This window comes from Sarcophilus harrisii, chromosome 4 (assembly GCF_902635505.1).
Source record: "Sarcophilus harrisii chromosome 4, mSarHar1.11, whole genome shotgun sequence".
Taxonomy (NCBI): Eukaryota; Metazoa; Chordata; class Mammalia; order Dasyuromorphia; family Dasyuridae; genus Sarcophilus; species Sarcophilus harrisii.
This window is the reverse complement of record NC_045429.1, coordinates 167780104-167795863: the sequence shown is the minus strand read 5'-3', so window position 1 is coordinate 167795863 and position 15760 is coordinate 167780104. Positions and strand designations below refer to the sequence as shown.

General features: G+C 33.1%; 1 protein-coding gene across 5 annotated transcripts in view; it reads left to right on the top strand.

The window, feature by feature from the left end:
* The window catches only part of LAMA2 (laminin subunit alpha 2), a 747833-nt gene that overhangs the window by 245370 nt on the left and 486703 nt on the right, over window positions 1–15760 (top strand). For all 5 annotated transcript variants that reach the window (XM_023503203.2, XM_023503202.2, XM_031964285.1 and 2 more), the window contains exon 4: window positions 6958–7200. In XM_023503203.2, the coding sequence (XP_023358971.1) occupies window positions 6958–7200 (243 nt within the window). The remainder of the gene's footprint in view (window positions 1–6957; window positions 7201–15760) is intronic.

The following is a 15760-nucleotide window of genomic DNA, read 5'->3' as shown; positions in this document are numbered from 1 at the left end:
GACTCAGGTTTCTGTGTGGTAGAATGGGATACTTTTGTCACACTAATGAAAAAGTTTGTGCCTATAATTTAAAAATATCATTATTATTATAGCTTTTATTTACAAAACATATGCATAGGTAATTTTTCAGCATTGACCCTTGCAAAACCTTTCCCTTTTCCCACTTTTCCCTGCCTTCCCCCACCTTCTCCCCAGATGGCAGATAGTTCAATACATGTTAAATATGTTAAATACAATATATGTATGCATATTTATACAATTATCTTGCTGCACAAGAGAAATCAGATCTAGAAAGAAGGTTAAAAAAAACCTGAGAAGGAAAACAAAAATGCAAGTCAACAATAACAGAAAGAGTGGAAATGCTATGTTGTAGTCCACACTCATTGCCCATAGTTCTCTCTCTGGGTGTAGCTGATTCTCTTTATTACTGAACAACTGGAACTTGTTTGAATCATCTCATTGTTGAAGATGGCTCTGTTGAAGAGAGCCATATTCATCAGAATTGATCATCATATACTATTGTTATTGATTCTGATTGTGATTCTGCTCATTTCACTTAGGATCAGTTCATGTAAGTTTCTCCAGGCCTTTCTGTATTCATCCTGCTCATCATTTCTTACAGAACAATAATATTCCATAATATTCATATACCATAATTTATCCAGTCATTCTCCAATTGATGGGCATCTATTCAATTTCCAGTTTCTAGACACTACAAAAAGGACTTTTTTGCACATATGGGTCCCTTTCCCTCCTTTAAAATCTCTTTGAGATATAAGCCCAAGAGTAACACTGCTGGGTCAAAAGGTATGCACAGTTTGATAACTGATAACTTTTTGAGCTTAGTTCCAAATTGTTCTCCAGAATGGTTGGATCCATTTACAGTTCCACCAACAATATATCAGTCAGTGTCCCAAAACAGACCTTTTCTGGTGATCTTCGAGATTATCTTTTGTTGGTAATGTGTTGCACTCCCAATATTCGTGAGTTCTGGCAGTCCAGCAGTAATTCAGAGGCTGAATTTCATAAATAGTTTGAAGGTACAGGAGAGCTCAGAAAGAACATATGTCCTCTCTGCCATCTTGGCTCCCCCATGCCTGTAATTTAAGTTAACAGTTCTATAGTAGCATTCTTTAACATTAAAAAAGAGGCTAAGTGAAGTGAGTTTTGAATATATTGTCTGAGTATTCTCAAGCATTTTGCGAAGAAAATATTCTATTTGGTTTCTAGTGATGTTTTTCCTGGAAGTTTTTATTTTTTCCCAGAAATGCTCAATCCCTGTGAATCAAAAGATCAGATTAAGATAGTGTGCAGATATATAATATACATATATACATGCTTGGATAGATATGCACTTGTATGTATATATGCTACCAAATAAGATAACTCCTGTCTCAAACAATAACAGCTTTGTCAACTTTGGCAAGTCACTTAGCCTCTGTTTATCTTAGTTTCCTCAACTTTCAAATAAAGATAATAGCACATAATTGTTGTGAGGATCAGAAGCATTTTGTACAGAGACTGGCACATAGTACTATATAAATGTGATGATGATGGTGATATATGTAAGGAGATTATAATTTGGGAATTTTTTTTCTTTCATATAACTTTTATATTTTTTCTCTTGATGTTCAGTGGTTTAAATAATGTCCAAATTTTAATGACACCTTTTAGAATTTTTTGGCAAAGATACTAGAGTAGTTTCTCATTACCTTCAGATCATTTTACAAATGTAGAAACTGAGATAAACAGAAGGGACTTGCCTAGAATCATGCAGCTAGTTAAGAGACTGTGATCAGATTTGAACTCATGAAGATAAGCCTTCCTGACTCCAGGCCTGGTAGTCTATTCAGTGTACCACTTAGCTACTCTTATTTTCATTTTTTCCCCTACCAAGTGTGTATTTACATAGGAGCACAAAATTCCCTGAGAAATCCATTATTAGACATTTAAATTGACATTTATGAGTAACTTAATATTACTTTATAACCTTTATTTTAATTTTCTAAATCTGAGGTAAAATGACATTTTCTTGATGACAAAATTGAAGTATAAAGGCATGAATGTTATTTTCCTCATGATCACATGACAAATCATTGACATGGCTTGACTTAAAAAATTTGAATACTCTTTGAATAAAAGTGCTCTAAAACTCTTCTCTAGGGATTTTATGATTATATAGCACAGCTTTTCTTAAGCATTACTTAATGTATAACTCTGGCTTGAGGTGGAATACTCAGTAACTTCTGAGTGTTTCTTCAAGTCTTTAATCCCATGAAAACCCAAATCTTTGAATCATGATTAATTATATTCAACTCAGACTAGTGGCTCCTAAATTCTGTTCTATAATAGTATGTCTTTAATCAATTGCTAAGAATCCTTAAATCCCAGAGAAATCCCCCTTTCTCTTATCTAATAAAGAACTGGATTGGAAGTATACATAGTGCAGTTAAAACAACACTGATTTTGAGGTCAGATGAGCTGCATCCAGATCCTGTTTTTGTCCCTTATTACCTGTGTGGTTTTAGATAAATAATTTAATCCCTTGTCTTTAGATTCTTCATTTGTAGTATGAAAAGATATCCAACTTTAATGTATGATTCTGTGGAATATGAAATAGAAGCTAGAAGTTATGCTATAAGGACCATTGGGAGTCATTTCTGGGGATTTACTAGGAATGAATAAAATGCAGGAAAATAGGCATTACAACTATAATTCAGTTTGAGTTGTAATTGTTATTTAGACAGACCTTGAAAAGAATATACCTCCAGTGTAACAGTGTTATTATTGATTACTTTCCCAAAGATATCTAGTCTAGGGCTCTGTTCAAAATAGGATGACACTCTATTCAGTCAGGAAAGAAGTACCTGTTGTAGCATAAATGTCACTTCCTTCAAAACATAACTTCCCAAAACATATCCAATCAAGTAAAATTATATTATTATACAAGCCTTCAGGAAGGTATATGGCACCATGAGTTCCCATTTTGTAGCATTTATAGAAAATATCAGCATTGGAAAGCAAGGTACTGCTTAGAGGGAAGCATAGTCAGACAGCTTGTCCTTAAATAAGCCTTGAACTGAATACTAATAAATTCTTTCTACCTTAAAAGTATTCTGCTCTAAATAAGATTCTGAGGTCATGTAAATTTTGTTTATATTGTTAAAGGAGCAACCTTTGAAGAGAAAAGTTGAATTCATTTTCTTTGATTCACATATTATCCAGAAATCTTTCTTTTCCTGGAGTCCTTAATAACAACTCCTTTCAACAATAATTTCCAAACACTTCACCATTTGCTACTATTTTCCAGCTCAGAAAACTTTGATTCTTATGAGTACAAGAAATTGTGATTGAATAAGATGTAGAAAAAAGAGATTTTCCTTTCATACTGCTGCTTGAAGTCTGGGATGCTGAATCTAGAAATAAATTCTTGTATGCCATTTCACAAAATTAAAACTTTTAAAATGTTTCTTCTAATGCTATGCAATGTCAGACATTTCACTTTATTCAAAAATTGCTTTTAGAATTTTCATTTCTAAAGCCTAAAGTAAAAGGGAGTTTGAATCATTTAAGAATGTAGCATCTTTTATGGAGTTTTACTCTAGTTTGATGAAGTTCCACAGTAATAGGTCAATTGGGAAGCATGTCACACTGTTCCTAATACTTCCTGTAATAAATGTTTGTATCCTGGTTATACAACATTATATCTCTAAGATAAGCTTCATTCGTATTCAGTTTTGTGAGGGTCTGACTTCAGAGCTAAGATGTTTGAAAAGTTTTTGCAATTAGTCTATGAGGATATGAATACATGCTGCTTTAAAAAAAAATATTCTCCTAGCACCAATCCTGAAGTCAGGAGGACTTAAGGTCAAATCTGGCTTCAGATGCTTAATATTTCCTAGCTATGTGACCCCTGGACAAGTCACTTAACTCCAGCTTCAGCAAAATATTTATATTCTCCTAAAGTCCTTAAAAGTGGTTAAAGTACCAGAGTTAAAAATTTAGGGTAAACATAATTCCCCTACATGATTTTTTTAAGGAGGGAACATGGCACTATGGATAAAATAATGATTATGGAGTTAGATGGTTAGTAGAGAGTTGTTATGAATTCAAGTCTCTTCCCTGACTGGTATGATCAATGTTACTCTGGGGAAAGAATTATCTGCTCCTCTGCCTGATTTCAACTTGATACCCAACCCCTACCCCCAGTATAATTAACTATCTTTTTTCTCTTTTTTCCTACTATATTTATTTGTGTGTGTGTGTGTTTATGGCCTGGAAGGCGCACGTGCTGTCTCCTCCCATTGTCTTGTCAGTTCCTTGATGGCAAAATTATTCTTTCTTTTCTATTAATGGTATCCCAAGCACTTAGCACAATTCTTGAAACACAGTAGATGTTTAATAAAAGTTTATGAAATTAGAACTTAGATTGGGTTGGGTCAGTGTTATCATTTGCATCCTCAGAACATTATGTGTTTCACATATGTATTTCACACATATTTCATTATGTGTGAAATAGAGTAAGCACTTAATAAATGTTTATTGATCTGGGTTGTTCAGTTGTTTTAGTCATGTGTGACTCTTTGTGCTCCATTTGGGATTTTTTTTTTTTGGCAAAGATATTAGAATGATTTGCCATTTCCTTCTCCTGTTCATTTTACATAAGAGTAACTGAGGCAAACAGGTTAAAGTGACTTTCCCAGGGTCACATAGTAGTAAGTGTTTGAAGTCAGATTTGAACTTATGAAGATGAGTCTTTCTGCTTCAGGCTGAGTACTCCATTCATTTTGCCATTCAGTAGCCCCTGTTGTTCACTGGGTATTAAAAAAAAAAAATCTGAACTAGATGGCTTCTTGGGTTCTTTTCAATTCTAGATTTCTGATCCTATGAAGATTTTGAGTAACTATGATAAACATAGTTTATCAGTGTTTTTGTCTGACCACCTATAAAGTCTATTCCTATGAAATGCTGCACATCAGCTCACCCTATTCATTTAAAATAGGATATAAATGAGTTCAAAGGAAATAAAATGAAAGAGAAAGCTATTGCCTTGAAGTGAGATTCCTCTTATATTCTCTGAGCCAGTAGGAGTTCTTTATTTCATGTCATTTAACACTGTATTTTGATATTGAATTATAGAAAGAGATTGCAGGGTTTCTAGCGGCAGAGCCTCTCTTCATAGATTTTCATTTATTATCTTAATCCAACACAGAAGCCGCTAAGCCATAAATCGACCTGGTAGCTTCAAGAGAAGTTGTTCTCTTATATTTACTCACTGAGCAAGTTCATAAACAAGGCCCTCTAACTAATATTTCCATTTATCTTTATTTTTTTTCATGGCTCACCTGTGCTTTCTAGTCTGTTTTCTCTTCTGTCACTATAATATGAACTATAAAGGAAGATAATAAGGATATTTTAAATATTTGCATAAAGAACAACCACATAAACAGTTCTTATTACATAATTACAACATTAGGAAGGAGATTAGTTTCAGAGATATTGGGAAACTGAGGCCAAGAGAAGCTCTACAGCTTTTCTAAATCAGATGTGAGATAGAACTAGAATCCCTCCAGTGGCTCATAAATAGAGTTCTGGAACTGGAGTCAGGAAAACTTGAGTTCAAATCTAGCCTTAGGCACTTACTAGCTATGTGACTCTGGTAAACCAATTAGCCTCAGTTTCCCTAATCTAGTGCAGAAGGAAATCACACATCTCTCCAATACCTTTCTCAAAAAAACCAAAAAAATCCAACCCTCATATGAGATCCTAAAAAATCAGGCATGACTGGTGAGTGAACAACAAAAAAATCCCGCCATTAATTCAGTGTTTTATAAACTTGAAGTGCAGCTCAGTGACACAGTGGATAGAGTGCCACTCCTGTAGTTAGGAAAACTCATCTTCCTGAGTTCAAATCTGGCCTCAGACATTTACTAGCTGATCCTGGACAAGCCACTTAATCCTGTTTGCCTCAGTTCCTCATTTGTTAAAATGAGCTAAAGAAGGAAATGACAAATTTCTTCAATATCTTACTAAGATACTGCCATCACAAAGGATCAGACTGAACAACAACAGCATTATAAAGTTATGTCCCCAAATTATGAAACATTGCTCAAGGTTGTGAATGTAACTAACACTATTTGGGATTCAAGTCCCACTTTCATTTCAGTTTTCGTTTCAATAAAACTTTATTCAATAAACATATCTTTTGATGAGAATGCTTTTGTACATCAGTTGGTACTCACAAGGGAAGCTGGACACAGTGTAATGTTCATAATGTACCTTAACATTCTGTAGGCTCTATTAGGGATTTAAAAAATATAGTCAAATGGGTCATAATATTACCTCTTATTTATAAAGTACATTATCATCCTAATTTAGTGTTCCCATTTCTAGTTTCTACTCTTAACTCATATAGTCATGAAAAGAACAGCAATTGCAGAAAAGCAGTTATCCAGTGGTTCTGATTATCCTTATTTATCGTTCAACATAATAAAAGACAAAATGAAGTTGTCATCTAATGCTATAAATAATTTCACTTGATTATAATGATAGTCATGTGAGGATAATCATGTGATATATGGCCCTTATCCCTATCCTTCAGTTACTGTACTATTATTATTGCTTCTTTCTTGATTCTCTTTCACTGTAATCTTCAACCATTCTCATACTACTGAGAGGCAATGTAGTAAAGGGGAGCACTCCTTGGACTTGTCATTGAGAGAGATGGATTCAAATCTTATTGTTTCTTTTGAAACTCAATCCAAATGCCTCTTCTTACAAGAAGTCTTTCCTTATCTTTCCAAATCACCTTATATTTATTTCATATCTAAGTTCCTAGAAACTGTATTCTGTTCTATTTTTGTATTTGCATTTCCAGAGACTAATGTGATGTTTGGTATACAATTGGCACTTAATAAATGTTTTTTGAGTTATTGATTGATTGTTGTTGTTGTCCAGGTTTTCCAGATTGCATATGTAATTGTAAAAGCAGCAAACTCACCACGACCTGGAAATTGGATATTGGAGCGCTCTTTAGATGGTTTTGAATATAAACCATGGCAGTACCATGCTATCACTGACACAGAATGTCTAACCCGCTATGGCATTTATCCACGCACTGGACCACCATCATATGCAAAAGATGATGAAGTGATATGTACTTCATTTTATTCCAAGATCCACCCCCTGGAAAATGGAGAGGTAAGACTGAGGATGTTTTTATCATTGAGATTGTAAAATAACCTATGGCAATAACTAAATCATTTTTAATTGTATTTGAAAAGCAACAGATTTCACAAATACATTTAAATAATTTATTAAAAATTTTAAAGATGCACTGAATAGTATTATGATATATCCATGGAGATATAGCTTATAATTTCAATGTAGACTGGACAGGAAGAAATGGCCATAAATTATACCATTAGTGACATAAACTTAACAAGAAACAGTTTTTGATAGTGAATTATTGATTGGAGTGAGTCATTGAAGGAAGAAGTATTATCTCTCTGAAGGTGTTTTGAAGGGGAAAAAAGATATATTTTTTTTATTTGCAATATATATGTATCTATTCTGAAGAGTTTACAAATCTAATCAATGAAACATAACCCGAAGGATAGAAACCAAACAGAAACATCTCCATTTGGGATTCCATTAATATTTGCTTGCTTTATTTTCTGCTTATACAACTTGGGGAAAGAAGAGATTCTCTTTTTTTCCCCTAAGATAACTAGAACTCACAACCTTTTCCTTTTCATTTATTCTTTGGTACCCTTCCTCGGTACTATTCACTGAGGAATACATAGTTAAGTTTGAAGTATATGGCATAAGGGATTCTCAGGGTACAAACTAAATGAATATTAGGCTGCAGATAAAAACATTTTTGTAATTTAAGCATGATGTTTGAAACATTGACCACATTTAAAAATTTTCAACCATTGAAATCATCAGGTTATAATTTTTTTTTAATTTAATCTAGCCTCAAGGATTGCTCTTCATGAATGCCTAGGTTCCCCTTACCTCTGCCCTCTTTCTAGAATCTCTTTATAGCTTCTCTTGATTAGATTTGGATCTAGTTTTCAGTTTCATTTTCAAGTTATAAATTTTTTTAGTGACCTGGATTGCTCCTAGAACCTATTTATCCTTCCTTTTATCATTTTAGTCTATTTTTTTTAAAAGACTGTCTTTATGTTCACCATTCTTTGAAAAGATCATCTTTTGTCTTTTGTCTTCATCTTTTCCCTTATGGACAAATGAATTAATGAAAGGAAATAAATTAATTAGTTAATGAAAGAGCCTATGCCGGTACTGTGCTAAGCTCTGAAGACATAGAGACAAAAAAAAATGTCTTCTCTTAAAGAGCATGCAATCTAATAAGCAAAACAATCCATACAGGGGGATAATGACCTGGAGAAGGAAGTTTCCATATCAACAGAAATATATGGGCAGATATATGGAGCTACCAATTAATATTTCCTTTCCATAAACAATGGTTCTATTGATTTGATTATTGGGGTATGAAAGAAGGGAGGTGGATCAACAGTCTGTCTTCATGCTATGAGAGATAGATGGCAAGATGATTTAGATAGATTACTTGATGAGGTGAAAGTGAAACAGAGTGTCTTTGATTTAGACCCATCAAGTAAATTTAATGGATTGAGGGACCTTATTTGCCCTTTTTCAATCACTAGTCAAGAGTACTGGATTATAGAAATTTAATGATGATTGAATTAAATTTCTTCAAGATATGAGGATCCATGCCCTGTGTGGTGGGAGGCTATCTAGACAGGATGGCACTGGCAGACAGATGGTAAAGCAGTTTGCTTGGATATCTGGAAATTCTGTGAAGATGAAGTGAAAATCCATGTCCCATTTTATTGCACCTACCTAACAGAGGTGTTGTGATGATCAAATGAGATAAGAAATGTGAAGTACTTCACAAAATTAAAGTGCTATATAAATGTTAGCTACCTGTTTGTTTTTAATCTCTTCTCCCTCATCCTCTCTAGTTTTTCAAAATGGCCAAAGGAAGTTTCATATAACTACATTAATATTTTTCTTATTTCAAACATATATTGCATTCGTATCATTGTCTTTTGGCATTTACAGTCACATACACATACATATTATCATGCATTCAGGCACTGAGAGTCCTTCCTTAATGAATTTACATTTTAAAGGGAAAGGGGAAGTGAAATTTGACTATAAATTTCTTAGGTTCCTTCCTAGTACAATGATAATATTAATCTATACCTAATGCCTCACCAATTTTCACTCCTTCATTCTAAAAATACGAGTTTTGAGGGAGGAAAATATATCCCATTTTCTAAATAGCATTATTCTCAGCAGAGAAATCTCAACGTGCCAACTGACGAAGATTCAAACACAGTGAATCAAACAGCTGTTCAATCTACTATATGCCAGAGACATCCATTTCAAGGCCAATTTGGCTCATGGGTGTGAAAGTAGGCAGATGAGGACAGAGAAAATGAACGTACTTGAGTTGATTTTTTTTGGATGCTTCTTTTACCCTGGATCCAATATTTTCCCAAATACAATAGTTAAACAAGCCAAATTGTAGTTATCCCTTCCTCAACTTTTTTTTTTATTTTGTTTGTCATTCAGTTTCTTATTCATCCTAGTTGAGTATAAGCAAATATACTTACTTGAGATATAAATATTTATTATACAGGATATACCCCAAATCTGACTTTTCCCTATTGACCTGGCAAATCTAGAATAAAAAGAAATATGCAAATAGCTTGTCCAAGAGCTCTCTTTATCCATAAGAACAGTAATGAACAAATTTTTTTATATTAAAATTGAAACATCTCTTTTTTAGTTCAAACTGACTCTCTAAGACAAAGGCTAAAAACCAAATGTAAAACACAAAGTAATGTCAGATACTTTTAGGGTTAGAAGAAACCTTGAGGATCATTTTACATATCATAAAACTGAAGAATTTAGTATTACCTTAATGTGATTTGCCCAAGTTCACATAGCTAAAGTCAGGGCTGAGAGCTCAACCTATGTCTCATTCTTTTCCAATTAAACCAATGAGAAGAATAGTTGGTTTTAATGGTAGCTTTAATTACTAGTCTTAAAAAGGGTTATTATCTATTAAGTCAAGTTTAGAAATAGAAATGACTTCTCTTTTCTGAGTTTGGCAAGTCACATAATTATAGAAGTCAAATTCAAGCCTTGCATCTATAAAGTCCATATCAATACTATAAGATTTCCTAAAAGAAATAATTTGAATTTTTGCTTGAACACATTGAATGGTGGTATGAGGGGAATAACATGCTAACTTCCAAAATCTAATTATTAGAATGACGTTATGTCCTTTATATCAAGCTTACATCTGATCTACAATTTCTAATCATTATTCTTTATCATACCTTCTAGGATCCAGCTCTACAGAAACTAGTCACTCTTCTATATGATTGCCCTTTTAATATTTTCTGTGCTCTTCATCCCTTTCTCAACCATCTTCCTCCCCCCTAGCCTTTTTCTAGGCTAACCATCTCCAGTTTCTTTAATTGATTCTTTTATGGAAAGATTTTGAGGTCTGTGGTAGAGTACAATGGGTCTAGCACCACCTTCTTTTAAACATTATAATGTCCATTTTGATCACTACAGAGATTATATTTACTTCTGATATTATACCATTGACCTATGCTAATCTTTTGATTCACTAAAACACCATTTGCCTTTTCCAGCCAAACCGCTATTTAGATTGACTCCCCCCCCACACAAAAAAAAATATTTGTGAAGTGGATTTTAAATATTCTTTTTAACAATTTTATTATAGCTCTTTTTTTTTCTCAATTTCCTTCTCAAGATTTTTCCATTCTTCCTTTCCATTCCTTCATAGAATTTTAAAATCCTAAGGTTTATTAGAAACCTTTGAAATCAAATTTTTCATAAATTTAATGCTCAAAGGTCCATGGTATTAATGAATAAATACATGAAGCATTTATTAAGTGTCTGCCATGTGTAAAGCCCTGGGGATACAAACAAAAAAGGAAAGCAGTCCCTGATCTCAAGGAGCATACAATCCTAATGAGAAAGACTACATTTAAGGTATCCAACATATAAGGTATTTAATTCAGTTCAATTATTTATTAAGCACCTACTTAAGTGTGCCAGGCACTATGCTAAGCACTAAGGATGCAAAGAGAGAGAAGACAGTTAATATCTTCCAGTATTTGATAGTCTAATGGCAGAGATAACATGCAAACAAATATATGCACAAGAAGTTATCTAATGCTAAAAGGATCTTTAGGAGGCATCAAGTCCAAGCCTCCTCATTTTACACATGAGGAAACTGAGATGCTGAGGAGCAAAATAATTTGACCAAGGTCATATCAGTAGTAGGATGGCATTTAAACAGATACTTTCACTTTTTAAACAAATTTTATCTAGTTATCAGGTCCTGTTTGTTGTTAAGAATAACGTCTAAAATAATAGTTCTTTTTGAGTTAAAGAATACTCCTTATCATAGGAGTCTCCTTTAAGTGGGAAGGGCATGGAATTAGGATAAGGAGACCTACACTTCTTCCTCAGTCTGCCTGTTTGAGACTTCTTGGTTATAATCTTATATTAATATCTTGTAATTTTGGCATGTGTTTGTATATCTACACACACACATATAAATATATATATATATATACATTTATATAATACATATTACACAGTTATTAAATGTTATATATTTATTAAATTTATTGAATACAAGCAAATATATAGTATGCCTATCTGTATTATATATAAATATATGAAATTAATATAATAAATATATAAGAAAAATCTTTTTTTATAGTCTATCTTAGGAAAATTTCTTGACTTATGGTAACAGAATATATTTCAGTCTTGGTTTATTTTATGTTAGTCACCAGTTAGAAGGCTAATTTATAATAATGAGCAGATTTCAAAGCATGCATTTTTCACTTTAGAATTTTTTCTTCCTTCATGGTGGTTTTAATTTAGACTTCTTCCTTCCTTTATTTCTCTTTTCTGGATCACATGTAGTTGGCAAGTTTTCATTGTAGTCTTCAGTATTGTGCCTTCTCAATATAGATGTTATATACTTCTATGCTATAAGCCAGGTATTTAGACACTTTGGGTCTCTTTAAAAGATCATCTTACTAGAAGTATGGGAAGACATACCCAGAAAAAACAAATTCGTGAAGAAGTACTTTCTAGAGGCATTAGTGTGACATATGGAAGACAAAATGAATGGGAAGAAAACTCATCTTTGAATTCTAAGCTTAACCAATTTATTATTGTTATTGGTTATTAATTATTATAATTATTTATGCAAATTACATAATAAATCAGGACCAGGTCTTCCTGAGTTTTGGCAATGGACCCTGGATATAGGGGGAGACAGATTTTATGCATGAAAAACAATTAATCAAATAAGGCCAATTAATTAAAAGAAAACAGTTAAACAGGATTGAAAATTAGTAATCTGATTTCTAACTGGAGGAAAGATTGGGGATTTTCCAACTTGAGAAGAGGGGGAATAACAGATGAAATTCCCTGAAATCAGGAAAAGAATCATTTCACTCTCTCTCCCTAACAAGTTTTTCTATTTAATCAAGAGAACATAGCAATAATAACTCAATGAGCAGTACCGAGCCAATTAATGATATATATGGGTTGCTTGAGATGTCTAAATGGAAAAAGTTCTTGTATCAGTCTCTGAATTTGATTGAATTTCTGGTCAACATAATCTAATTCTTTAGTTAAGAGTCTCTAAGCAGCAGGAAGAGGAAGTACAGCTTCTTAACCATGCGAAGCTAGATTCAAATCATGCAATAAGGTTTTCTTACAGTTCCCACAATTAAATAAAATGTTCTCACCAGACAGAAATTGGACGATATCCATAATTGAAGAGATGGGAACTGAGTTAGCTCTAGAATTGAGTCACACAATGGAGTCAGTGTGGTTTATTAAATTCCCACTACTACATGCTGTTCTAATTCCCCCAATAATTATAGAAATGTATATGCACATTTTCATGGGGTACATTCAAGAAAAATAATTCTTTTACTATTTAGTCATTTTCTTTTAGGCATTTTATTATTTGCTACATAATTTTTGACAATCTTCTCATTAGTAATTTTTCAAAAGATTCTGGATTATAGAATCACAAAGTAATAATCTATGAATAGATCTTTCAAATGTAGAAATAAAAAAACTGTTAGCTTGTATATTCAAAGGAGAAATTCTGTCACCAATGGAGAAGGGTTACATTGACCAACACTTTTCACAAAGCACATTAGAATTTTTTTTCTTGTTTTGACTAAAGATAATTTGGTTTTGAAAATTTTTGCTGTTCAGTAATTAAAGAAATTTTTTATTAAATTCAATAAATGCTTATTTTTATTAAGTACCTGATATGTTGCAGGCACCATATTAGGTATTGGAGACACAAAGACAGAAAGTAAACAGTCCTTTGCCTCAGGAGGCCAACTTTATGCAGATAAATAAAGGTATCACACATGCTCAAGATACCTTTTACCTTCTATAGGTAAATGGAGGGTGTACAGTCAGACATATAATACTAGATAGAGAATAAAAGGGCAAAGGAAAAATTAGACAGAATTTGCCAGAAATTTGAGGAGGGAGGCAGCACTGAGGAGTCACTCATTTAGCTTGTGCTTTGAAGAACTTGGAAACATAAGTGTTGAGAGAGTATACTACAAACTTAGAGTTTTGTGCAAATGCATAAAACATAAAGACTAGACATAGAATAAAGATTTTTTAAAGAAACTTTTAGTGGTTTAATTGGCCTAGAAATTCAAGTCAGTGAACAGGGTAATGAGAAGTCTAAAAAGGCAAGTTGGAGTCAGATTATGGAGTCATAAATGGTAGGCTGAGATTTTTGTATCCTTTCCTAAAGGAAATAAAAAAATCACTAAAGGCTTTTTGTTTTGTTTTGTTTTGTTTTTAGCAGGGGAATTTTCATGTTGAGAAATGTATTTAAAGAAAATCATTAAGGTGCATTTATATTGGTATGGTTTAGAAAGGAAGAATAACTGAAAATGCAGAGAACATTTAGAAGACTGGTATAAATGTCTGGGTGAGAAATGAGGAGACCTTAAACTAGACTGGTAGAGATCCCAAGATCACACACAGCAAAGAGAAGAAGACAGAAAAAATGATGTAGAGGTAGAGTCAATATTATTTATCCACTGATTCAATAAAGGCAATGAAAGAGGACAATTTTAGATGATCCACAGAAATAAATTTGAGAATAATGGTATCCTCTAAAGGAATAGCAAAGTTTGGAGAGGCAAGGGAAAAATAATGGATTTAGTTCTGTTCATATTTTAGTTCATATCCCAAAGGTAAATACTGGGAGAGATACCCAGCCAACAGAATGAGATATAAGCTTGAAGTTCAGGAGAGAAATTCAAGCTATACATATTGGTTAGTCATCTTTATAGAAATAACAATTGAGCCTATGAGAATAGATGAGATCATGAAGGACTAGAGTACTGAAAGAATATTAATACTAACTCAAGGACTCAATGATAAATTATATCTAAAATATAAATCCAATAGCTTACTTCTAACTATAGTGGTATGATGCAGGAGCTTAAATACATATTTCAGATGAAGAACATCCCTCTGTGGGGCAGTCACAAAATCCAAGTCAGCAATTTTTATTGCTCTACAAAATTATCATTCTCTGTCTCTGTCTCTCTCTGTCTCTCTCTGTCTCTCTCTGTCTCTGCCTGTCTGTCTGTCTCTTCCTTCTTCCCTTCCTTTCTCCCTCCCCCCTCTTGTTTTTGCTTTTGCTTTTTACCTATAAGAAATATTATTTTTGATAATAGAAGAACTGGGTGGACTAAATGTGGTACTACTTTTTGGGAGCACGAACTTTTAAAGCACAATACAGTTCCATTTTTTTCTCCTTCTTGATACTTTCATCTTTCTTGGCTGGGATTATTACTTTTAATTTCCTTGGATTGTCACCAGAATGAGAACAAAATATTCATGGTTGCCATGGTGATTTGTGCTTCAGTTCCTTCACACAGAGACCTTTAAGTTATTTACATAAAATTTGTTCCCCCATCTTGCCACAACCCCTTTATTTTCTTCTGGTCCATAAATAAAGTAGAGCTTAGATTTTTGCCTTGATGCCATGATCGAAATATAGCTGTCTTATCTAAAAATCCCTAGTGGGACCAACATTAATTCTCAGAGACATTTATTTTTGTCATCTGTCAGAGACACTTATTTTTGTCACAAAAGCTTTGATTTTATTTTGATCTTTTGTGACAGAATTTTATATACACAGTCAGATTTCTTCTTTTTCTTCTTTATATCACTTGGCATCATGATTATTCTTAGAAGTGCAAATAATTGAGAATGTAGAAACTTCAGCCCAACGTTGTACTCAAGACAGTTTCTGAGATTTTCATTTGAAGTAATATTCGGGTGGGACTTTTGTATCTTGTGTATATGTATGCATACATATGAGTGCTGAAATAAGAACAAGTGAAATACAGAGAATTGAAATTGGGAGATCAATTTTCCTTGCTCAGTGATATTCCCTGGGGGAGAAGACCTTTGTTGCTATTGCTGTTCTGTTTGTTTTTGTTCATTTGTGTAGGTTACATATAGAGCTTTGCAGAAATAATTGTTTATTTCTTTTCAACTTCCTTTCCCTGAAAACAAATGTAGCATTGAAGATGATTCATGAATATTTCCCAAAGATCTTCAGTGATTTTGTCACTGCTGAAAA